Here is a 25,586-nt window from a genome sequence, read left to right on the forward strand (position 1 = left end):
TCCCATAGGCCTATTATATAGGCATTATTCATACTCTTGTGTGGGTGATAAGAGAGAAGTGAAGATAAATTAAGTAGTTTGCATGAGATCACACACAGGTAATTGGTAAATAAAGGATTTGAACTCTGGCAGTGAGGTTCTGGTATCTATGTTCACTCTAGCTAGAATGTGTGTTCCCTCTGTTTCATGTCCCTGGACTCCAGCTTCCTGACATGAATGTCCTAGCTGAGGTTTTTACCCCTCCCAATGTAGTGTGCCACTCACCTAGAATTTTTAACCTGTATTTCCTAAAGGGAGACATGGATGTGATAAGGTGTATGTAGTGTTCCACCAGTTTGCCAATGACAAGCTTTCCAAGTGACTCTGATGTCATGGTGAGAATGGGAGCACTTACTAGAAATCGCCATGGGGATGAAACTAATTACAATACTTGGAGATTTCTCAGTGACTCAGAATTGAGATTATACCATGTTTGATGAATGGACTATATACCTACCCCTAAATAACAGTCAATGACCGCTTAAAGTACCTATTTGTGTCTAGAGGATTTTATTCTCTCTTGATACTGGCATTTTCTATGGCTTCTATCAAACATGTATCTACAAAAAGAGAATAATAACTATGAACATACATATGTACCAGATGCAATGCATATATATGAAATGGAGACATTATTTGACTGAAATTTTCTACATTTAGTATTACTTGAATTATTCAGAAAGATATTGATAAAGAGAGAACAGATATCCATCATTTATCCTTCTAGACTCCTCCTAAAATAAACAGAGAACCATGCGCCATGAATGATGGGAGGATGTTACCCACTTATCAGACATAGAGAGATTTTCAGAGGAGAAAGGAGAGAATTAATGGGAGGCTCAAAGTCATCTTACTTTGAAAATATATCATCCCGGTGGGTTTCCTTTTATATCTACAGAGACAAAGAAGTTTAAAGTAGCAACAATGCTAAGCCCTTGGGTTCCTCTCAGCTCTGCAGGGTATACTGCACAAAAACCCCAGTTTGCTGGCACTTGTCTCTGACAAATAGTAATTTGTCATTAAATTGCAGAAAAGAGTAATGACAAGGAGGAGGTTAAGGAAAGCTACTCTGTGGCTTTTCTTATTATTGTAGGGCTTGGATCAATCAGAATACTAGAAACAAAACCTTTATTACTGGGGGCCAAGGGGGGTGTTATCTTAAAGAGAACAATTCCACTGAGTAGAAACTAATGAAAGCACTAGTTGTTAGAAATGACATCATAGTCCCTATTTGTATTCCGAAATTCAGATGAAGCTTGGAAAGGAGTTTCACAGCTGGGCAGACTCTCAGGACAGCTTTACACCTCTTTATGGGAAGAGTCTTCCATGTTCAAAATCACAGCACAATGAAGGGAATCTGGGAGGTGTAAACCACGGCTTAACTTGATAAAAGTTATACACACATGTATACATGATATTGTCTTAGACATCCTAAGAAAATAATGCTGGAATCATGTGCAAGAGAAAAGTATTCGGAATATTTCTTTTTCTTTAAATATAGTTCACTATAGCAAGGAAATCTATAAAATTGTGGCAGGGAAATAAAAGTCATACCAGAAGAGTGGGAGAAAGAATGAATAAAGGGGAAATAAAAATATGTAAGTAGAATTTATCTAACCACGAATATTGTTGAACGACTTAAAGACTTCAGACAACCTAATCAGAAGTGTAGAAGACAAGCTGGCCCAGACTGAGCAAGAAAAATGACCTGAAATGTTTCAAAAAGAATGCAAGAGATCTGGAGGCTTCATGGGAAACTGGTTCTCCTGGAGACAAGACAAATATCAAAGGGGTGTAATAAGAAAAGTGAAAGGCACTGCTGAGATAAAGTAAGAAGAATGTAAAAGAAGGACTCCCGGGACTCTAAGCCTAATTGTTGTCACACAGATTTGTATTGGTAAGTTCTAAGATACAAGTATGGCTAGGCATCAGTGACTCATTTGTAATCCTACCTACTCAGGAGGCTGAGATGTAGAGAACACAGATCAACGAGAGTTTGGGCAGGAAAGTTCCATTGAGACTCTTATCTCCAACTAACCACTCAAAAACCAGAGCTGTAGCTGTGTCTCAACCCAGTTGAGTGCTATCCTTGAGCATAAGAACTCAGGACCAAGGCCCAGGTCCTCAGTCAAAGCCCCACAACCACACACACATACACACACACACACACACACACACACACGCACACACACAAGTGGAATGGGAGAAAAGGGGAATATTAGAGAAAGAAGGGAAAGGAGGAGAGAGGAAAACAAGCAAATGCTATTGCATAGTATCATAGGCATAAGGAAGACAAAGGGACAAATACTACATATTAAGAGAAAATGTAACACAAAATGTATACACCTAAATTTTAACTCACATATAAAGCTAAGAGAGAAAGCACTTCAGAGATGCCATTTCAGAAATTCTGTATTTCTCACTGAAAAAGTGCTCCAACTGAGTAATTGTTCTCCTTGTTATGCGTCAAAATAAAGGAATGAACTATGGCTAAACAACAGTGTTAAACGTTCAGACAGTTTTATTTTTTTTAATCACCATGGGCTTCATCTCAGTGCTTAGGCATTGCCCCTGAGCTCTTTTGCTCAAGGCTAGCACTCTACCACTTTTTAAAATGTTTATTTTATTGTCAGGGTGATATATAGCAGGATTACAGTTATATTTGTAAAGTAATGAGTACATTACTTCTTGAACATTGATACACTTTCCCATGTTTTTCTCCCACTTTCCTTCCCCTGCTCTTTCCCAAGTTGTAAAGTTTATTTCCAACATAATGTCTTGTGAATATCGCTGTTACACTGGTTCACTTACTGAACCACCATGCCACATTCAATGTTTGTGCATTTAGTTGGAGATAAGAGTCTCATGGAGTCACCCCGTATAGCAAAAACAATTTGTAGCAGAAAGAACAGCACAGGAGGAATTTCAATACCAAACTTTAGACTCTATTACAGAGATATACTGATGAAAACAAGTGATGGAACAAGAACAGGCCTGAAGAACAATGGAATAGAACTGAGGACCCAGATATTAAACCATAGACCTATGGCCACCTAATCTTAGATAAGGGAGCCAAAAAATAGAATGGAAGAAAGACAGCCTCTTCAACAAGTGGGGCTGGCAGAACTGGTTAAGCACCTGCAGAAAACTAAAGTTGGATTCTTCTTTGTCACACTACACCAAATGGATCAATGACCTCAAAGTAAAAGCAGATACACTGAAAACTTCACAAGAAGGAACAGGAGATACACTAGGTCTCCTTGGCACAGGTCAAAACTTGATTAATAAGGACCCAGAAACACAACATATGAAAGAAAGCTTGGATAAATGGGACTGCATTAAACTTCAGAGCTTCTGTATGGCAAAGGACATAGCTAGCAAACTAACTAGAAAGCCTACTGACTGGGAGAAGATCTTCACTAACCATACAACAGACAATGGCCTCATATATAAAATAGATCAACAGCTCAAAAAATTGAATCACTCCAAAACTAATCTCCAAAGAAACAACCATCCCATTAAAAGATGGGCCAGAGATTGAAGAGAGTCGTCTATGAAGAAGAAATAAGAATGGCCTACAGACACATGAACAAATGCTCGACATCTCTGGCCATAAAAAAAATGCAAATCAAAACCACTCTAAGATTCAACCTCACTGGAATGGCCAAGATCAAGAAATCTAATAACAACAGATGCTGGAGGGGATGTGGCCAGGAGGGATCACTACTACACTGTTGGTAGGAGTGCAGATTTGTTCAACCACTATGGAAAGCAGTATGAGAGTTCCTCAAAAGATTAAATATAGAACTCCCCTATGACTCAGCAATTCCACTCCTTGGCAATTACCCAGTCATCCAGAAACAAGGACATACTAAATCCACTAGCACAGTGATGTTCATTGCAGCACTACTTACCATAGCAAAGATGTGGAACCAACCCAGATGCCTCTCAGTTGATGAGTGGATCAACAAGATGTGGTATTTATAAGCAATGGAATTCTATGCTGCTGCTGATGTGGTATTTATACACAATTGAATTCTCTGCTGCTGTCAGAAAGAATGACATCCCCCCATTTGTAAGGAAATGGAAAGACTTAGAAAAAATCATATTAAGTGAAGTAAGCCAGACTCAAAGGAACATAGGCTCAATGATTTCCCTCATTTGTCATAAGCAGGAGAAACCTTGGGCTGTCCTAGGAGAGATTTACAATAGAGCACAACCTAGATATATAAGGCCATATAGTAGGACACTAAATGAAAGGACCTCCAGGATATAGAAACAAAAGCCATATAATGAGTGATTGTTGTCCTTAATGTACTATGTTATCTCTCATCTCTTTTGCTGTCCCTTGGTTATCTCATATTGTTACAGTATTTCACCTTGTTATCTGATATATTGTATATATGCATATTTGGTTATTTGAAATACGATAAGAAAGAGGGGAAAACAAGATGAGGGGGTGGGGGTTGGGGGAGGGGAATGTGGACCAAGACATGAGAAAGGGTATCAATGTTTGTGAAATAATACATCTTCTATCTGGTGAATGTAATGTAACCCTTCTATTAATTACAATAAAAGTATATGAAAAAAAATTTGAAGGGTCTCATGGAGTGCTTCCTGTGCAGGCTGGCTTTGAATCTTGAGTCTCAGAACACAGCCTCCTGAATGGCTAGGGTTACAAGCGCGAGCCACCAGAGCCTGGCTTAAACTCATTTTCAAAGACAGAAAATATTCCAAATAAGAACTGCAAACATGAATGGATAAAACAAAATAATTTTAGTACTGAAAATATATGTTAATGGTGAATGTAACCCCTCTATACATCACCCCCATAAATACCGTTAAAATTAAAATTATAGCTGGGCAAAGTGTCTCATGCCTATAACCCTAGTACTCAGAAGGCTGAGATCTCATGAGGACCTCGGTTCAAACGAGCCCTGGCACTAAAACCATGAGACTCCTATGTCCAGTTAACCACTAGAAAAGGGGAAGTGAGACTGAGGCTCAAGGGGTAGGCTGGTAGCCTTGAGCTGAAGAACTCAGAATCAGCACCCAAGCCCAGAGTTCAAGCCCTATGACCTACAAAAAAATTTAAAATTAAACAAAGAAAATATATGCTAAGGAAGCCATAGATTTTCTTTAAAAGAGAATAAAAGAAAGAGTGAATGATGTCTAAAATTTTAGTAACAAGCATTACTAACAAGGTAGGAAGAATGAGAAGTTGAGCAGATACCCTGGCATCATCTTATATGAGAAAAAATATAAATATCATAAAGACTATACAATATTACATTGTTAAAAATCACCATTTTATATATAACATATAATTTGTGTATATTATTTAAATAATATAAAATTATATATATGTAATTTTACATGGTTCAAGTGTAGAACTGTAACACAGATGAAGGTTGCAAAATGATATAAAGCAAAACATCAGACCAAAATTTGCTGGGCATTGGTGGCTCACGTGTTTAATCCTAGGTATTCAGGAGGCTGAGATCTGACGATCAAAGTTCAATGGCAGACTAGGCAGGAAAATTCACGGGACACTTATCTCCAATTAACTACCAAAAATTCAGAATTAAAGATGTGGCTCAAGTAGAACAAAAAAATCGACAAAGGAAGAAAGAAAGAAGAGAAGGAAGGAAGGATAGAAGGAACAAACAAACGAAGGAAAGAAATAAGAGCAAGAGAGGACTCAAGGCCTTGAGTTCAAGTCCTAGTACCAGCAAAAAAAAAAAGGAACACTGGATGTGATTTAGTAGCCCCACATATTGATGTATATATAGATGTATATATATAGATGTGTATATTGATATACATAAATATGTATAAATATATCCAAAGAAAATGAAATCAATGACTTGAAGACAACTCTGCTTTCCATGTTCACTGAAGCAGCATCATTCGGTAGACAAAACATAGAATCAACCTAAGTTTCTTTCGTCAAATGGATAAAGAAAATGTGATTCATACACAAAGCACACTTACAAAATGAAAGCAGCATTTTGAAAATTCAAAAGTTCCAGATGGGCAGGGCACTGGTTGCTTACGCCTGTAATCCTAGCTACTCAGGAGGCTGAGATCTGAGGATCACGATTTAAAACCAGCCCTTGAACGAAAGTCCATGAGACTCTTATCTCCAGTTAAACACCAGAAGTAGTACTGGGGCTCACAGTGGTAGAGTGATAGCCTTGAGCTGAAGAGCTCAACTATAGTGCCCATGCCCTGAGTTCACACCCCTAAGACTGTTCCTAACAACAATAACAACAACAACAACAACAAAAACAAAAACAAACAAGCAAGAGAAAATCTTTAGAGTCTCAGGCCTGGCAAAGACTTAACAACAGAAGCCTAACCTATGAATTTCTAAATTTTCTAAAACAAAAATCCTTTCTTCTTTAAGAGGTTGAAATGGCAAGTTGCAAAGTGAGAATATTTGCAAACCACCTATCTGACAGAGAACCATTCTCTAAAATACAGAGAAAACTTTCAAAACTCAATAGTAATCATCAAACAATCTGATTAATAAATGGAAAAGTACACAAATAGACACATCACTGATGAGGTTACATTAGCAAATAAACATATAAAATTTCTTCAATATCATTAGTCATGATGCAAATGGATTAAAGTGAAATTAATTATCATCATTCCATGCCTGGTAGGATGATAAGATAAAAAATAGCAACAATACCAAATGCTGAAAAATATGCAGAAAGATTGGATTATTCCTAGATCATTGGAACAGTGCAAACATGTGAGAGTCACAATGAAAAAAGCTTGGTAGTTTTGGCTGTATTTTTGTGTCAGTCCTGGGCTTAGCCACTGCTTCTGAGCTTATTGTGCTCAAGGATAGCATTCCACTACTTGAGCCGCAGCTCTATTTCCAGCTTTATTTATCTATTGAAGATAAGAGTCTCACAGACTTTCCTGCTAGGGCTGGCCTCACACTTTGCTCTTCAGATCTCAGCCTCCTGAGTACCTAGGAGAGCAGGTATGAGTCCCTGGCACGGGTTGGTAGTACTTTTAAAATTCAAGTTCAATTACTATAAAACTCTAGAAACACTCTAGAGTATTATTAGTTATATTAAATACAAGCATATGTTCACAATAACGTCTGCACAGAAATGTTTATTGCATCTCTCTTTGAAATTCCCAATCACTGGAAACAGATGTCCTTCAGTGGGTGGGTAAATAGCTCAGAAACTGTGAGGCACAGGACATACTAATAAAAAGCAATGGACTATAAATACACACAGGATCTGGATGAAGCTCTTTTCAAATATGCTAAGTACAAAAGCCATAGACAAGACACATCCTTCCATTCATATAACATTTTTGAAATGATTAGTTTTAGAAAGGGAGGAAAACAAATGGTTGCCAGGGGTTAGGAACTGGAGAGGTAAGGAAGAAATGTGGGAGAAGTGGACCTGGATTAGAAAGGACAAAACCAAGCATCACCTAGTGGTGAGGAAACTTCAGTGTGGGGTGTATGCACCAATTTACATAGAATTAAATGCATGTGCGCTTGAGTACACACACATGCAAAGAGGTGGGGTCGGGAGAGATGGGTGCAAAAACCAGGAATCCAAAAGCCAGTCCGTTTTAACAATGTCAATGCCCTGGTTATAATACGCTTTTATGATTTTGCAAAATGTCACAGGAGGGAAATCTAGGTTAAGATTCCTGAGAGACCTCACTTTGTATTGTTTCTTACAACTGTGGTGAATCTATAATTACCCAAGAAAACTGTCAATTTACCTAAGATGTCAGAGATCATAATGAATCTTGAGTCCTAATGAAGGAATTTGAACTTTTCAGTAGGCAGTTGGGAGTCATAGAAGTAAGAGGAATGTAGCTAATTTAATAGTACCATAAATTGAATGATGACAGAAGAGAGTTGGTAAACCAGAACTCAAGCTGGATACGAGTGGCTCACACCTGAAATCCTAGCTACTCTGGAGGCGGAGGGCAGAGGATCATAGTTCGAAGCCAGTCCAGGTTGATGTGAGACTCTTATGTCCAGTTAATCACCAAAAAGCCAGAAGTAGAAGCTGCAGCTCAAATATTATGAGTGCTAGCCTTGTGCAAAAGAAGTTCAGAGGCAGCACCCAGGCCATGAGTTCAAGCCCCACAACTGGCAAAAAAAAACCCCAAACTCCAAAACCCATAAGCTCAAGCATCAACCAATATTATACCCAACAAAATGTAAAAAAGATCATTTCTAATGGCATTATAGGCAACTGCATGTCCATGACATGTTTGCCATGTTGTCCAATCTCTTCTATAGTTTACACTATATTGGAAAATCTGAGCATAAAACAAAGGCATAAGAACAATTATTTCATTATATTGAAGTCATTTTTCCCTGTCATAATTTTAACATTTTGAAAAATGAAGAAAAAATATTTAGTACTCAACATCAATAATGTTATGATTTTATAAACATAACCAAAACAATGTTCCCAAGGCTTGTGATAATTGGCATGTTTTTTAAAAATAATTTCAAGATGTTTGGAGATTTGAAAAATACATTAGACTTGTGGTTTTAATTAATTTTAACTAAATGTTGATAAAAATTTTGATTAAATGAGTCTGCAATCCATGTTTAAATGTCTGAGGAAATCTAGTTGGTTAATTTGAATGGTTTGATTTATTAGTTTCATACAGTGTTTGAATGTTCTGTTTAATCTTATTTCCTGAATGTATACATTTATGTAATTGTGTAAGGAGTACAATACCGAAGTGAAGCCCTTCTCATCAGCTACCTATCCCCATTATCCAATTAATGATCCAAGCTGCTCGTCACTGCTTAGAAGTTCTGTCTGCAACACCAACTACCCTCATCCAGTCAGCCATCCATTCTTGTTGAAGCTTCCTAGCACAGAAGATACAGATGGAGAAGGAGGAATAGACTTACCTAATGGGGTTATCCATTCTGGACACGGTGAGGAAGGCAGCAAGATTAGCCGTGTAGGAAGAACACACAATAAGGGTGAAGAGCCACCAGCTGCCCATGACAATTCGCATCGCCACGGAGTTCACAGTAGATTCTCCTCCTGTGAGAAGCAGGTAGAATAGAGTGAACAGTGCCTTCTTCAAACTCCTAGCCTTGGGCAATGCTGGCACCTGTGCCACACAAACAAGCTTTAGGGAACTGGAGAGTGATGGCAGCTGGGATGTATCTTTTTAGGTGAAAAAAAAACAAACACCAAAAAAAGCCCCTAAAACCACCAATCTTAGGAAAGGCCATAAAAGACAGACAAGTCAAAACACTAAAGATAAAGTCTGAAATTTTGTGACCTTACAGCTAAAAAATTCTGCCACGGCGGTAACATGATCTTAAGGTGTCTTGGACAATTTCAGATTTTCATGGAGTAGATGTAGGAATTCAGTAAATACAGAATTATTTCCAACCTGGAGGCTTCCCCAGTTTCCTTTTAAACCAGAGAAAAATGAGATATACCATATCACTTGTTATTGGCTAGATGATTTTTGTTTGTTTCCCTTGGGATTTTCAGAAATCACTGCATGTAACTTCAATAAAAAGCTGCCTCTCTGAGACCAGTTATTCCTCCTTGGTCCCTTAGGTGGTAGCACAAGAAAGCTTCTCCCTGTCTATTCTTACATAACCATGAAAAGCTTTGGCTAAGGTGCAAACAAGGCCAAGATTCACATTCAAAACTTTGCAATTTGTTCTTTCCACAGTCCTGTAACTCACCAGAACTCTCCCACATAGGGGACTTGCCATCTCAGGAAAGGACAGAGGACTGCTGAAAGCCTTGCAGTGCAACCCTGATATTTTTCACCCCGTTAAGGCTTCAGACTTTCATGTCTATAGCCACTAATCGTATGTGTGGGAGGGTGGAGAGACTATAGAGCAGAACTCTGACGTTAATTTTACCAAAAGTAGAGAATGCTGATTTGAAGCTGAGTTTCTTATTGTCCTATTATTCAATTTTTACTTGATCTTGCTTAGAGAAACTAACTATCCTAAAGATTGAATGAAATTGCATTTAAAATGACTGCATCTGCTGGGAGACGGAGGCTCACGCCTACAATCCTAATTACTCAAGAGGCTGAGATCTGAAGATCCTGGTTCAAAGCCCACCCTTGCAGGAAAGTTTATGAGACTCTTATCTTCAGTAAACTACAATAATGCTAGAAAAGGAGCTGTGGCTTAAGTGGTAGAGTGCTGGCCTTGAGCAAAAGAAACTCAGGGACAGCACCCAGACCCTGAGTTCAAGCCCCAGAACCAAGGTAAAAATTAAAAACAAACCTGCAACTAAGCATTGTTTTCTCTTTTCTTTTGTGGGTCATGGGGCTTGAACTTGGCCTGGGCACTGTCCCTGAGCTCTTCAGCTCAAGACTACAACCCTCCATTTGAGCCAAGCCCCATTTTCTAAAGGGTAATTGGAGTTAAGAGTCTCAGGTCCTTTTGTGCTGGGGTGGTCTTTGAGCCTTGATCCTCAGAACTCAGCCTCCTGAGTATCTAGGATTACAGGCATGAGCCACCTCACCCAGCTGTAACTAATAATTCTAACTACAGGTAAATTTTTTTAGATGTCTGGGACTAGGCAAACACCAGGACTCAGGCACGTACCTTGCTGAACAAATGCTCCATAGACAATCCAGATGGCGCTGTGCAGAGTAGCAGAAGCGGATGGTCGAGGCTGGGTAGCACTTTGAGCCCTCACAGCCTGTATTCTGTTCAACACAAATATCAGCACACCAACCACAGGGATGGCTGCTGCGATGCAGGCCCACACAGCAAAATCAAAAGGAGCAAAAAGGGAGAAGATGCTGATTTTCTCTTCAGGCTTTCTGAGGAGAATCCCCACTGAATAGTCCATGTACCGCTTGCTGAAATCCACCACGCTTTCCCTCTCTGGGGTGATGGTGATGGCAGAAATGGCCAAATCTGCTCTCTGAAAGGCAAAAGGAGCTGATCAGTGGGTGACCGCCTGCTTACTGCTTCAATGAAGGCCCACCCTCTGCCCTTTGAATCATGCTGTTCAGTGGAAACGGGTTTGAGAGCTGCTAATCGGAAAGTTTGAGAGACTGTAAAGCAAAATCCCGCACTACGTGGCTATTATCTCTTTTGCTTTATGAAATTTTCTCAAGCCTCAAATCTTTTGGAAAGTTATAGAAAACAGAGCCAAGTATGTGAATGGTAGTTTTTCTTCACTTCCTTACTACCAGTTCCCTTAGCCAATGTTATCTCTGTTCTACTGTCCATTTTCTTCTATCTTTCTACCCCTCCACCAAGACCCTTCACATTCGTCTAGCATTATATGCCAGGCCACGGGCTCTCTTCATTCCCCATTGATCCCTCTTAGTTCTATATACTACATTTGCTTTATTTCTTTTTTAGAGTACTTGACAAGTTTTACAGTGGGTTGTACAACTCTGGTGACTCTCACCAACATCTAATCAGTCTGATTTTGTATGAGCACCAGTCCTAGGACTTGAATTCAGGGCCTGGTGTTGCTGCTGAGCTTTCGCACTCAAGACTAGTGCTGCCACTTCTTTCAGCTTTTTTGGTGGTTAATTAGTGATATGAGTCTCATGGACTGTCCTGGTCCAGCTTTGAACTGCGATCAGCAGCTTGAGTACCTAGGATTACAAGTATGAGCCACTGGCATCCAGCTAGTATGATAGTTTTACATGCTGATTCTACCAGAGGGTAAAATCCTCTCATGGTAGAGATCACTTGATGATGTCTTTCTTTGCCACCCTTAAGTCAAGGCTTGTGGATACTTGGGCTCATTTCCCACTCTAACAGAGCCTGTGATAAATGGTCTCTCTGCACATGTCATCACTGTGATCTGAAAATTGTTTTCCAAGATCTGTGCTTTCCAAAACAGGCTTTATTCAAAAAAATAAATACTACATTAAGACGGAACTAGACAGAGGGTGAAACTACCAAGTTTGTACCTCTTGTACATCGATCTTAGGTCTTGGAAACTCCAGAAGTTCCAAGTCCCTAATTTAGAATGACTAATTATGACATTGGCCCACTCACCTGCTCACATCAGAGAAATCAGCTCCTAGAAAAGTGTTTATCACATTTACTACATGAGCTAGAGAGGAAGGTACACTGAGGTCCTAAACTTAAATCCAACAACAATCAAAGGAGGGAAAAATGTATTGGAGATGACTATGCCAGAACATATCCAAATTATTGTCTCACTTTCCAGAAATCCAAGATCCAAAGATTTATTTTAGGATTAGGAGGGTTTGGACCACATTTAAAGACTGAGAAAGATACTTAGTGGAGCAGGGTAAACTGACTACATAGAATGGAGGGGAATTAATTTATGAAGTAAGAACTTGAAGAAGAATAAGAAAATAAAATTACGATAAAGGAGAAGGACGTTGATCTACGATGGCAGAGATTTTCCTCTTCTGTGAGTGGAGAGCAAAGGCCCTGTAGGTGTGCATTTCAATAAAAGCAAGAGTAACATTTCATACCCAGAAGTCTCACTTTCTAATATGGGAAGACAATCTTTGTTTTCAATTGAGAAGATGATTAGATAGCTAGAGGAGATACAAACACATTTGAAACTTTCTCTGAGGGATATCGCTAAAGGATTAATCCAAGGAAAAACAAAGTGAGGGATTTGAGCTATACTGAAAAGTCCACCAGAGTCTGGAGAACACACATAACTATGCATTATCTGGATAATGCAGGCATAAACAAGCCTGAATGTCTGAGCCAAGATAATAGAACATACTCAGAGTTTATGGGTAGCAAGAAATCAAACCTAAAGGGGCTGAGGGCTATGGCTTAAGTAGTATAGTCCTTGCTTAGCCAACATAAGGCCCTAAATTTAATCCCTAGTACTATCAAAAAAAAAGTGATAAATGATACATAAGAAAAAGAAAAGAAGCTAACAACACAGGAAATCAGAAGGGATGAAAGGAGAGAAGATTTTGTGAACTGTGTAATATAAGCCAGGGGAGTGTACAGTACAAAGAAGACAAAGAAACAGTAGAGAGGGATGAAGCTCAAAATGCTTATGTAAAGTAAAAGATTCAGACACAAAGGACCACATATGATCTGCCTCTGCTTATATGAAATATTTACAATAGCAACTCTGTAGAGACAGCAAGTAGATTAAGGGTTGCCTGGGGCTGAGGAGGAAATGGTATTAACTGTAAATAAATAGAAGCGATTGCAGTGGGCAATGAAATATTCTGAAACTACATTATAGTGATAGTTGTACAACTCTACATTTACTAAATATCATTGAGTTGTACTTCTAAAAATGTGTAAGGCCTATCTCAATAAAGTTGTTTGTGGAGCGGGGGGGGGGGAGATTAAAGGTTACAAGGAGCTGAAAAGTTAGAAAGATATTAGGCCTAGGGTCTGCCTTTAAAATCTCAGACAGTGAAGATACTTGTGGTTGGAGATCATCCCCAGACAAAACTCATAGGACCCTACCTGATAAATAACTAAAGCAAAAAGGACTAAGGGCATGGCTTTTATGCCTAGAAAGCATGAGGACTTAAAGAAAGAGAGAAAAGATCCTGTTTCTACCAAGAGTTATTATGGTAGACAAGGACAGCCAGGGTAGCCTGGTAGCAAGACTCATGAGAGTGGATGCCAGGATGGAACTCAGCAAGAATCCCTGGAGGTATAGGGACAAAGAGATGAGAGCCTGGTGTTGTCCATAACAATATCAGATATTGCCAAGGCTAATGGCGATGTGACATGACTGGAGATGGCTCAAATGAACTGCCTCTAACCTAAATGCCTACAGGGAAATGACCCCGAGGCCATGAGATTACAGTCAGCTGTGTGGATGTGGTGAACTGGCTTCGTGTCCCAATTCTACACTGAGAGAAGAGTGATGGTTTAATATGCAAATAAGGAGTTTGGGAATGCCCAATCACCAACAAATAGCAGTGCTGGTTTATACACACAAATGGTTGTGTGTGTGTGTGTGTGTGTGTGTGTGTGTGTGTGTGTGTGTGTGTGTGTATCCCACTTAGAATCGTAGAGGAATAGAAGACTAAGCATTCACCAGAATCCTCAAGGGGGTTCTTTTAATCCAAGTGTAAGGGTGGGTTTCTTGAAAAGTGTATTATATAGAAGAGAAGATCACAGTGTGTAGTTTTCAAAGGAATGAGAGCAATGGACATGGAGAGAAATTATAGAACACCAAGGAATCAGAAGGTTAAGAGAGCAGAAATGGTCACAACAAGGTAGGAGGGGGAGGTAAAGAAGTCCTTGGTATATGGAGAATGTTAACTCAACTGTTTAGCTGGACCCAAGGACTGAACTGCAAAATGAATCAGCACACATTCAGACCCAGAGACACACTCAGGTTCCTCTCCCCAATGGCTCTGCTCTCCAGACCTACCTTGCTGATGAGCTCTCCAATCATGCCATTCCAGGAGGTGTTATGGAGCTGGTGACCGTATCTGCCATCAGGGGCCTGGTAAATCTCATATTTGAAGCCCAGTGCCTTGGCTAATGCATCCAGCACATCTATGGAGAATCCTTTGTAGCGCTTGGGCTGGCCGAGGATGTTTTCAGCCACCATCACAAAAGGTTCTTCCTAAGGACAGCAGAAGAAATGTTCTTCAATTCAATAAAAGGATCCTGAGCTTATATTTTCAGGGTATTGTTGAGAAGATCAATCTGATAGATCAGAGCTTTGCAATGTATCAGAATTAGGGCAAAGAGTGTAGCTCAATGGTAGAGTATTTGCTTAGCATGTACACAATCCAAAATCCCTTCCCCAGCACCAAGCATAATTTAACCAATGTCTTCCTGGAGGATGAACCTCTTGCCCTTTCCTAAAAACAGGTTGTGAATAGACAGGCTCCAGTGCCCAGGACAAAGATCAATAGACAGGAGGGGACATTTACTTGCCCTGTGTGCACCATACCAAGAAAAACTCCCAACATCCCCCAACTCTCAGCATAACATTACATGTTTTTTTCATTTCTTCCTTTGTACCATTCATGCTGAATGAGGATTCTGCCCTTAGGAAGTATCATCACCCAATGAGTACCAAGAACGAAATGGGACACTTTTCATCCAGGATAATACACAACCATCAAGCTCTGTGGTATCAAATTGGGCAAGGGAAGCATTGTATCTATCTGCAAGAAAGTGAATTCTGGCTAAGGGGTCCACACCAAATCCTAAGTCAAGGGGCATGATCAAGCTAAATAAATAAAACCTTGGAACCTGAATTCACAATCACAGCATGTCTGTACACATACTTTGTTATGTGTACCTGTGGAGACAGGGGCAATCTGAAAAACATCTCAGACACCCCTATTTGTGCGAAAATAAGAAGAAGGGCTTTTGGCTAACATTCCTGGGGACTATAACACATTAAGTTTGTTTGTTGGGAGAGAAAAATAGGACCTAGGGTTTATGCACCATGTGTGTTATAGGAAATACAGAAAGCCTGAAGCTACAAAATTCTGTGACTGCTGTGGCTGAAGGGCAGGCAACATTTGGGCTCTGTCTGTCCCAGTCATAAAAGATATCCCTGCACTTAAGAGATGGGGAATTCTAAAATTGTACATAATTGTCCAGGTTATGATTCCAGTTGCACAGAAATTGCAACTAAGGAATTGTCTAGAAAAAAGATCCTTGTCCCAGCATCTCTCTGAGGATCCCGTGCTAACCCAGGAAGAAGCAGTGGATCAAGAACCAGCTTTCATTTCCGAAACAGTGGAGGCCTGCACATGCTAGAGCCACTGTAGAGTCTCTCCAGGATCTCCCATAGAAGGCTCCCGGGCCCACAGGAGAAAGGCAGGGCAGAAGTGAATCTCTCCTTCATTGCTCATACGAAGGCTTGAATGAAAGGCAAAATTAGCATTCCTCCAGAAAATAAAGGATTCCTCCAGGTCTTCACTTCCCCCCAAACCCTCCTTAACTAGAGAGCAGTCATTGATTTGAAAACCTGGCTGGCAAAGCAACCAGAAAAACCCTAGGATCCTACCAAGACAGTCACCACTTTGAGAGTCAGTCCTTGGAGTCGGCTGCCCGTGGGTCTCTCCTGCAGGCTTCCATTTAGGCCTTTCTCAGAATCCCATGTTGCCAGCTGTCAAAGGAAACAGGGAAGTTGGGTGAGGGATGGAAGAATCACCAATGCCTGCTTCAGGAGCCCTTTCTGCATTGGGATCTCAAATTAGACAAGTAGGCAGCAGACTTCCTGACTTCCTAGGAACCCAGGGTTACCTCGAAACCATGAAGAGAATAGAGATGTAATAAACAATACTTCTTCTACCAGCTTGCCCAGATCTCTAGGACTCCATAAATTCCTCAAATGAAACCAATGGGTGTTTATGCTCAGTTTTACTCAGTCTTCCCATGGAGGCCATATGATTGTGTTTCTCACAAAATATCCTCTTCTTGAATTACTCCTTTGGATTTCCCAAGCCTCAGGACCATTTAACCAGCAGTATTGTAAGGAACAAAGAAATGTAAGTGGACAGCTTTGCCTTGCACCCTGGTGTTGACTGCAAGCAGGACCAAGACCTCCCTGCATGTTTGTGCTGTAATTCAAACACCATAACTCTCCCTGGAGTGCAGGTAGAAGGTGATTGCAGAGTAAATACGCCTTAGATCTACCATATGCCCATGTCTGGCAGGGCCAGTTTAAGAGCGCCGTGAATCAATGAGGGCAGCCTAAGGTAATGGAGAAGACTCTACCCTCACTCAGGAACCACAGAGGAGACACAGCGTTTAGGGGAATGCTTCCTGTCCCTGTGTCCCTGCAGACCCTCAGCTACAATGAGCAAACCTTCGTATGGTCAGTATGTGATTCCCAATTATTAATTAGGGTATTGGAAAAACAGAACACTAACACTAGACCCATCTTACGCTAACTAAATCAAATCAGAGCCCCAGGGCCTGGTCATAAAGAGTAGGATGCTTCTTTGAGGATTCTGACATGCTATTCTAGATCCCCGGGCCTCTAGCTTGATTGCCTATCAGGATGTCTGAGGAGTCTTTTTTAAAGCATACTGAATGCTAGGCTCTACCTCCAGAGATTCTGACCTAATTCATCTTCAGTGGGCTAGATATGGCTATTTTAGTTCTCCAGGTGGTCCTAACAAAAAGCCAGAAGTGTGAGCAAGGGCTGCAGAGTAAATTGGTAATTCTCAACCTGTGAGGTATATATAAATAACCTAGGGATTTTGTATATATTTTCTGATTCTGGAGCTTGAGATTACTTATGTCTATTGGCATAGGAAGAGGAAGAAGAAGAAGAAGAGAAGGAGAAAAAAGAGGAGGAGGAAAAGAAGGAGAAGGAAGAGGTGAAGGAGCAGGAAAAGAAGGAGAAGGAAGAGGAGGAGGAGGAAGAGGAAGAGGATCCAAGAACCACTATTAATGTAGCAAAGTGTTAACAGATCAAACTTTCCTATGCAGTATGCACTCTTCATTAGGGAAGATACACAAGACACTTGATTAACCTAGGCAGAAGATACATTCCATGAAGGGATAGGAAAGGGCCACCAGTAAGTCCACTTAGGACACACATGCTTGACATAATTCCCCTTTATCCTCATATGTGTGGCATGAGTCCATACACTGGACCACAGTTCTAGGAGCCACCGTACTTGGAAGATGCTACAAATCTGAAGTCTAAAGGAAAATTCATTGCAATGAGATCTGGAGCTCTAGAGCTGGTTTAAAAGAAACTGAGGTTAGATTATTCTCACCTAGAACAAAATACCCATGAAGACTCATACGTCCTATATAATAGAGTGATAAGCAGTGATAACTGAATGTTTCACAAGAGTGGGGATGACCAGAAGAACCTCCTGACCACTGGCAGTGAAGAACCAAAGTCCTATTCAGAATTCAAAGCAATGCTATCAAGGATAATAATGGCACTACACTGGAAACTGGAACAGAAAGAAGGACATAGTAAGGCTGTGTCTCTGCTGGGTCTTGGGAAATAGCACTAGAGTTGAGTCCTTGCAGCTGGATCAAAATGCTGGTGAAGGGAAGTGGACACTTTTAGAAAATCGAGTCAAGGTTATATTGGTAGGATGCTTCAACATGGATACAGAGGGCAGGAATGGCTGCATATTCTGATCAACCTGCATCTGTGTCTCCATACCTGTTTAACTCACACTGGAAAAGCTGAAACCTGATGCCTGGCCTCTGGGCTTGGGTAGAGGTAGAGCTGGGAAGGTTTCTTTGGCTTGGTCGATGACTTACAGTAGTGAAGGGGGCAATCTGATCCCAGAAAGCGTGTCTATTCTAGACAATGGATATTCCACTCTCTAGAGAAAGTGGATTCCTTTATCTGCTACTAAAATTGCCTAGCTTGGATGTATGCTTGGAACTGACCATGGCCTTAACAACTAGGTTCCACACATCACCTATGGGGATTGCATTTGAAAATAAGGATGCACAATGGAAACAGAATGCAACTCTGTGCTGCTAGAGTTTTAGCTCATCTTCTCAGCATCTGTTCACACTACATTCCACTTCTAGCCACTGCTGGGTTCCAGAAAGCATCACCTCTGACCCTGACCATATCTACAGTCTCTTCTCCAATCTCATTCTGCCCAACCTCTCTCTCTTCCTTCCGGCTTTCCAGTGTGCCCATGATCACCTGTACCACAAACAAATTCAAAGTTAAGTGATGTTAATTAGCATTGTCTAATAAAGTCTGACTTCCTACAGAATAGACCTGAATATTTGTAAGTGCAACCTAAAAGAATGGCTTCCTCTCCCAGAGCCCACTCTGGTTCTCAGTCGCATCTCAGTTTAGGCAGCCCCTGGTAGACATCTTACGCATAACATGTTTTTTCAGGATCTTGCCATTTAGCTAGTTCTTTCTACATACAATGCTATTTTTTACTTTTTCTGAACCAAGGAAAACCTTATACATTAAAAAAATTACTTTACAATGCTACAAAAAAATAGAGATTCAGGCACCCATGACTCACACCTGTAACTCTCCCTATCCAGCAGAATATTAGGAGCAAACTACAGAGCCACCCCAGGAAGGAAACCCATGAATTGCTTCTCTCCAATTATTCAGCAAATAAAACCTGGAGATGGGCCTGTGGCAGAAGTGGTAGAGTCATCCTTGAGTGAAAAACCCAACAGACAGCACTCAGGACCAAGTTCAATCTCTAGGACCAGAAAAAAAAAACATACAGAGAAGTTGTGCAGAGATTATCCCAAGCTCAGTCCTCCTCAGTTGTTAAGATAGTAATAATACGTGTTACAAACAAATAATCCACATATAGTTTCCCTAAAGTTAACACTTAATGTATCATACATTGTCATTATATGTTAGTATGTTATATTCATCATAATTAATGAGTGCTTCTCATAGTTTTCATGATATATTTTAATGCTGGAAGAATATGATCTCCAACACCTCTACTTTAGGCATAAATCTCAAAGTCAGCTGAGGGACCAGGTTTCTTTCTCCATTTTCTAGAGTCATAAGCTATCCAGTATTTCAAGCCCTTGGGTTGGGTTTGGCCTTGTTCATTCTCATACCAAGCTTTTTAGATTTGCCTCAGAGCTATGTTTTCATTTCTAAGATCAATTTCTATAACTGGCCTAGATTTAGGAGAATATGATGAGAAATAAAGGAAAGCAAAATTGGGAGGTTTATAAACCAGTTCCTGTGTCCCTTCATTTGACAAGCAGCACTTGAAATATAAAAGGCAGTCAACAAATTTTTGTTCAATGCATTCAGTTTCACTCTAATTCCATTTCCTTATCCATGAAGTGAAACACAAATATCTTCACTGTGAACCAAGTGGAGAGGCCGTTCTGAGGAAAACACAACTTTGAAATAATCTATCATATAATCACCTAATTAAGAATCACAGAATAAAAGAGAATCAGGTTATGAGACTATGTACAAGATGACCTTAATTTTGTTTATTTTTAAAAGCATTGGTGAAAAGTAATGGAGGGAAACACATTAAAATGTAATACCTGAATTACGTATTACAGTTGGAAGACTCATAAATGATCATTATTACTTGTTTAAACTCTTCTTGCCTTTAATCATTTCTTTTCCCCTACTTTAACAGGAAGAAAATAACTTTTTGATAAAAATAACTAGCATAGGTGCTTAAGAAAAATCCTATCACATGTTCTTTTATGACTAAAGACTGAATGTCAATGAATAATTAGGATTAAATTATTTATTAGTTAAGTTCAAGTCAGAGCAAAATAAATCCCATGTTGCAGCTCCTAGAAGCTGTGGGTTTAGTTCTATAACCTCGTAGGAAAGGCAATTGCTACTTTGATTCTGCATAATATTCTGATACTTCGATCCATCTGGTGTTCGGCTCTATAACCCTGCAGCTTTGCGAGAAGGGAATAGGCATAACTGAGCCTCATATTCCTAAGGAAATTTGATAATTTTCAACTTCAGAAGAAGTATGAAAGTCAAATATTTTAGCAAATATTCAGACCATCCTAATGCAAGAGGACAATCCAAGATGGTATTCAGTCTTATCAGTCTGTAGGTATTGGGGACTTAAAGGATTTTTTTTGGTATTGTTGTTTTCCTTTATTACCAACTTTTCTCTCCTTAGCCTTTAGGCATCCATGTACCCTGACAATGAAAGCTGAAATACTTCAAAGAAAATCCCAAAGTTCTGCTTTTCAAATACATCAAAGCGTAGCCATTTTCCAGGATTCAGGATTCTTCGTGAACAGTGGACGAGTTTATTATTCTCTCACAGCAGCTGAAGTCAAGAGCCTCAGGCTGAGTGAATTTCCTTGCTTCCACAAAGCTGTGTGTTTTTGGTCAAATGTTACAAACCAGAATGTTGAGCCTTCATCATATCTAAAAGAAGTAGCTTCTCTGGGTACCCCATATATAAAACCAGGACAGAAGAAAGCTTACTTCAAATGAGAGAATCCAGTGGGATTTGTAAAAATAAGACAATAAAACAAAATAAAATCAAGTCTCAGAATATCTTCTCAACCTGACAGACAACCACCTTAGAAGGGATTGCATCCCACCACCATCCAGAGTACTCCTGATGTTCCTACCCAAAATATTAAGGAAAATTCGTTTCAGTCAGTAAGAGTCAAATGAGGCTAATACGCTTGATAAATGTGAAACCAGAGAAATGCTTTACTCAAAGAAGTCCAGACACTTAGTCACACCACTTCAGCCCATTTCATTTGTATGGAAGTGCATCTACTCTGGCTTTCCCTTGCATTTTGCGGACCAGAATTGTTTATAGGATCGATGAATTTATAGCCTCAGACTCCCACTTTTGACAGCTGACCTGTCAAGATCAGTGCCCGAAAAACTAATTTCCAGCACTGTTAAACAAAACAAGTACTGCCACTAGTTGATAAGACAGCTATGGCTCTCATTCATTGGGGAGCTCTGCTCTACCCAGACCAGAAAGGTGGCTAGAAGCAGAGGTTAGAGCATAATCATCACTTGAAAGGAGATGTATCGTCTCAAAATCTGATTATGACAAACAACTGCTCAAAAGATCAGCCAATTGGAGAATAAATTTCATAAACCACTGGTTTCAGGAAAATATATTTCCTGAGTCAATTGAAGTGTTCTTCATATTAGTGTTTCTGAGCTGTAAAATGTGTGGATTTGGGTCTTTGTGGCCCTGCCCTTAATATATACAGGGATATTAACCCTAAATGGGACAAACTTCTTTTGAAAGACTAAGCTGTGTGATCTGTAACCTCATTACAGAGGTGTCTAAAGGTATGTCATTACTAAAGTGTCATTCTCATGAGTCGGGAGAATAACAATAAGAGGCAATTCAACTGTGTTACTCCAAAGACAGGATGTGGTCAATTATATATAGATAGTCTGCCAGTTCCTGAAGGGGAAGAGGGAGGGAAGGAAGGAAGGAAGGGAGGACAATATAAAAGGAAAGAGGAAGGGAAGGGAAAGGAAGAGGAAAGAAGAGGAAGGAAGGAAGGCAGGAAGGAAGGAAGGAAGGAAGGAAGGGAGGGCTGAGAAGAGAAAGGAAGAAGGAACGGTGAGGAAGGAAAGTATAGATGAGGAGGGAAGGAAGAAGGAAAGACAAGTTTAACTATAAATCTCATGATCAATCATGTCCAACAAGACAGGAGATCAAAAACCTCAATTGCCAACTTTTACAGCTGGAAGAGGATACTTCAGTGGTAAGCTTTCCTTTAGAGCATACTAGAAGTGGATGATAAAACTTGCCTATGTCTGTTAGATGACTCTAATTTAGCTGAGGTTCCTCTGAACTGGACATTACCAACTATCTCCTGGGGATCCTCTTTTTTTTGCCAGTCCTGGGGCTTGAACTCAGGGCCTGGGCACTGTTTGGGGGCTTTCTCAAGACTAGAGCTCTATCACTTGAACCACAGCACCATTTCCAGCTTTTTCTATGTATGTGGTACTGAGGAATCTTAGTGCATGCTAGGCACGCACTCTACCACTAGGCAAAATTCTCATGGTCTTCTTTATTTTTTTAATAATATGTCCTCTATTTGTTTTTGCTTTTTTGCTCATTTTTTAATTGGAAAACATATGTGTTCAGTGTATGGCTCAAAGAATCACACCCTTGAGTGGGGGCAAGGTAAAGAGGAACCCACTGAATTAAGTTAGCTTGAACTGAACATGAAGAGAATACTGGTTTCAAATAGTTGATTGCAAGGACATCTCTCCTTTCTTTTGGTGCTCAGAATTGAAGCAAAAACCTCATATATTAGATGGAGGCCCTCTATCATCAAATTCTAATCCCAGCCAGTTACAAAGACATGTTTACAAAAGCAGCATCTCAGAGGCAGAGTGCCGCCATCTGAGGGCAGAATATTAGCTATTAATATCTTTAGCCAGAGTTCCTAAAGTAAAAATCTAATTTGAGAAATTGGTTTGGGGATCCCTGCATATAGGTCCCACTAACAAAGGGTAGGACACTGGAGCCGGCTATCCCCACCAAATTAGGGGATCTGCTGACAAAGAGCCCAAGCAAACTCTCTGGAATCTCTCAGACAAGAACTCTAAGTCGCTATCTCAATCAAGATGCTTGCACAAAGAATGGATTACTTGATGATATCTTAAATATCTTGCAATATCTTAAATAACAAGCCCCAGCAGAATTGGTGTTTACTGTTCGAAAGGTAGCGCTATCATAAAACAATGGCAAAGAGAGTGACACAGGCTCTCCCACTGAAGACATCACGAAAAATCTTCAGTAAAAATGAGACAGAGAAACTCAGCAGTGTTGGAGAAAAAGATGAAAAAAATCTAGCAGAAACATCATTACTCAACAAAGGCTGTATGATGGAGGTGATGGATATGCTCAAACATCTCTACTACTTGGAACTTCATTGGGGTGGGGCTGGCAGACTTCCTGTCACAGGACAAGTGAGGATAGGTATAGCTTCATATCTACTTAAGCTACAGAAAGCAGCAAGAGAAAGTTATTTTAATACAAATAACAGCAGCCAGATAACCATGAAATCTAGTTTGTTAAAATCTCATCTGTGAGATCCCTTAAATCTTAAGATCACTTGCTTGTCCTCCATGGAGAAACAAAATGGAAACATGTGTTGTCTCTTTGGCAAAGCATAGTACAAAAGATGTGGCAGCTACAAAGTGAGCAAAATGAAAAAAAATCTGAAATTTTCATCAGCAATTCTTACAGGCTAAGTGTGGGTCAGCAAGACAGTGAGGATCTTTAGGGAACCCCATCTCAAAGGAAGTCTCTCTCTCTCTCTCTCTCTCTCTCTCTCTCTCTCTCTCTCTCTCTCTCTTCTCTCTCTCTCTCTCTCTCTCTCTCTCTCTCTCTCTTTCTCTCTCTCGCTCTCTCTCGCTCTCTTTCTCTCTCATATACACCCCCCCCACACACACACATAGGCTCTTTGCTAGCAAGTCTCAACTAAGTTGAGTAGGTAAATGGAAGATAGAACATACCCCGAGAGGACTACTACAAAATAAAACCAGAAGAGTAATAGCAAATATAGGCATCCACAATACAGAATATGATCGAGGTATATGTGAAGGAAATTTATAACTCCAATATAAAACAATGTGGGTGAGAGTAGAAGAGGGGAGTACTAAGGCTTTAACTCAGTATGGTGCACTTGGTTTTCTTTCTCAAGGCTGGTATTCTACCACTTTAACCATGCCTCCTTCCTGGTTTTTGCTGCATATAAAGTTTATGCATAGGCTTGTTTCCATCTGTAATCTTCTAATCTCGGCCTCCTAAGTAGTAAAGATTATAGACATGAGGCACTAGTGCTTAACCAGACAACTCACATTTACAAACTAAATATTTATTTTTCCAAAGAAGCCGTGTGAAAAATCATCTGAAAAGAAATATGATCATCATCTGAGTCATGCAAAGAACGTAGACTAACACAAGTCAATAATGCTAAAATCACTACAGTGGTTGAAATTCCAAGACTGACTTGGACACAGAATGTGCAGTGACAATGGAAGATAGTTCAGCAATTCTTTATAAAGGTCCACAAATCCTTACTACAAAACACAGCAAATCTACCACTAGGCATAATACAAGAGAGCTATAAAATCTGCTCAGACACAAATCCAAATGTGAATCCTCAGAGAAGCTTCTCCAAATATTGGTTGGCTAGTGAGAGGATAAATAAGCTCGAGCCTATTTGTACAATAGAGTACGATCTCATCTCTCAAAAACCACAAGCTACCGAGAAGTACAATCCCATGCTGTAGCCTCAGAAGCCTTGGCTGAAGAGAAGAGAGCCAGCTGCAGAAGATCCCATGCTTTGTGATTCTGTTGATGTAACATTCTCACAACAGCATGATTATAGGTAATGAAAATAGGTCTGTGGTTGCCTGAGGCTGAATCTGGATAGAAGGTTTTAAATGCAAAAAAAAAGAAGCAAAAGGTATTTAGAAATGAGAAATGTCTGGTTATTTTGAGTGTTGGGGTGATTTGCATATGCACAGGTCAAAGTTGGTCATTCATTATATACTTCAAATGGGTGCATAAATGGAGATAACTGCCTCTAAATAGAAATAGGTTCTCTCTCTCTCTCTCTCTCTCTCTCTCTCTCTCTCTCTCTCTCTCTCTCTCTCTCTCTCTCTCTCTCTCTCTCTGTGTGTGTGTATGTGTGTGTGTATGTGTGTGTGTGTGTGTGTGTGTGTGTGTGTGTAAAATGATTGAAATTAATGTATTCATTTGCTGAGAAGTGGGACCAACCTCTCATGTAACCCAATTATGACCTTTTAGGAGGGATAATGAGAGGAAAAAAAATTCCAAACCACTAGTATAACCAATGTTAGTAAACTCAAGAGGGAAGTGTCCTTTAGCTACCTAGAGCAAGATAGGAAATTTCAGATCATTTTCAAAGAATTGGTTGCATCTGTAAGAAAGATTAATAGGAACATAAATGTAATTTTACCTGCCAATAGGTCCATTGTACATGTTTAAAGCAGATTATATAACATTACCTACAACATGCTTCATTCAGTGCAGGGAGCAGGTGGTACATGAGTTTTGAATTCAGGCTCTTTTTGCTCAGGGCTAGCACTCTACCACTTAAGCCACATCTCCATTTCTGATGTTTTGCT

General features: G+C 39.9%; 1 protein-coding gene across 2 annotated transcripts in view; it reads right to left on the reverse strand.

Annotated features, from left to right (window-relative positions):
* The window catches only part of Grid1 (glutamate ionotropic receptor delta type subunit 1), a 705,187-nt gene that overhangs the window by 106,928 nt on the left and 572,673 nt on the right, over window positions 1-25,586 (reverse strand). For both annotated transcript variants that reach the window (XM_090346710.1, XM_090346711.1), the window contains exons 9-12: window positions 16,017-16,118; window positions 14,415-14,612; window positions 10,649-10,973; window positions 8,966-9,104 (exon numbers count right to left, since the gene is read on the reverse strand). In XM_090346710.1, coding sequence (XP_090202836.1) covers window positions 8,966-9,104; window positions 10,649-10,973; window positions 14,415-14,612; window positions 16,017-16,118 — 764 coding nt within the window. The remainder of the gene's footprint in view (window positions 1-8,965; window positions 9,105-10,648; window positions 10,974-14,414; window positions 14,613-16,016; window positions 16,119-25,586) is intronic.

Source organism: Megascapheus bottae, chromosome 15, assembly GCF_031878675.1.
Source record: "Megascapheus bottae isolate mThoBot1 chromosome 15, mThoBot2.hap1, whole genome shotgun sequence".
NCBI lineage: Eukaryota > Metazoa > Chordata > Mammalia > Rodentia > Geomyidae > Megascapheus > Megascapheus bottae.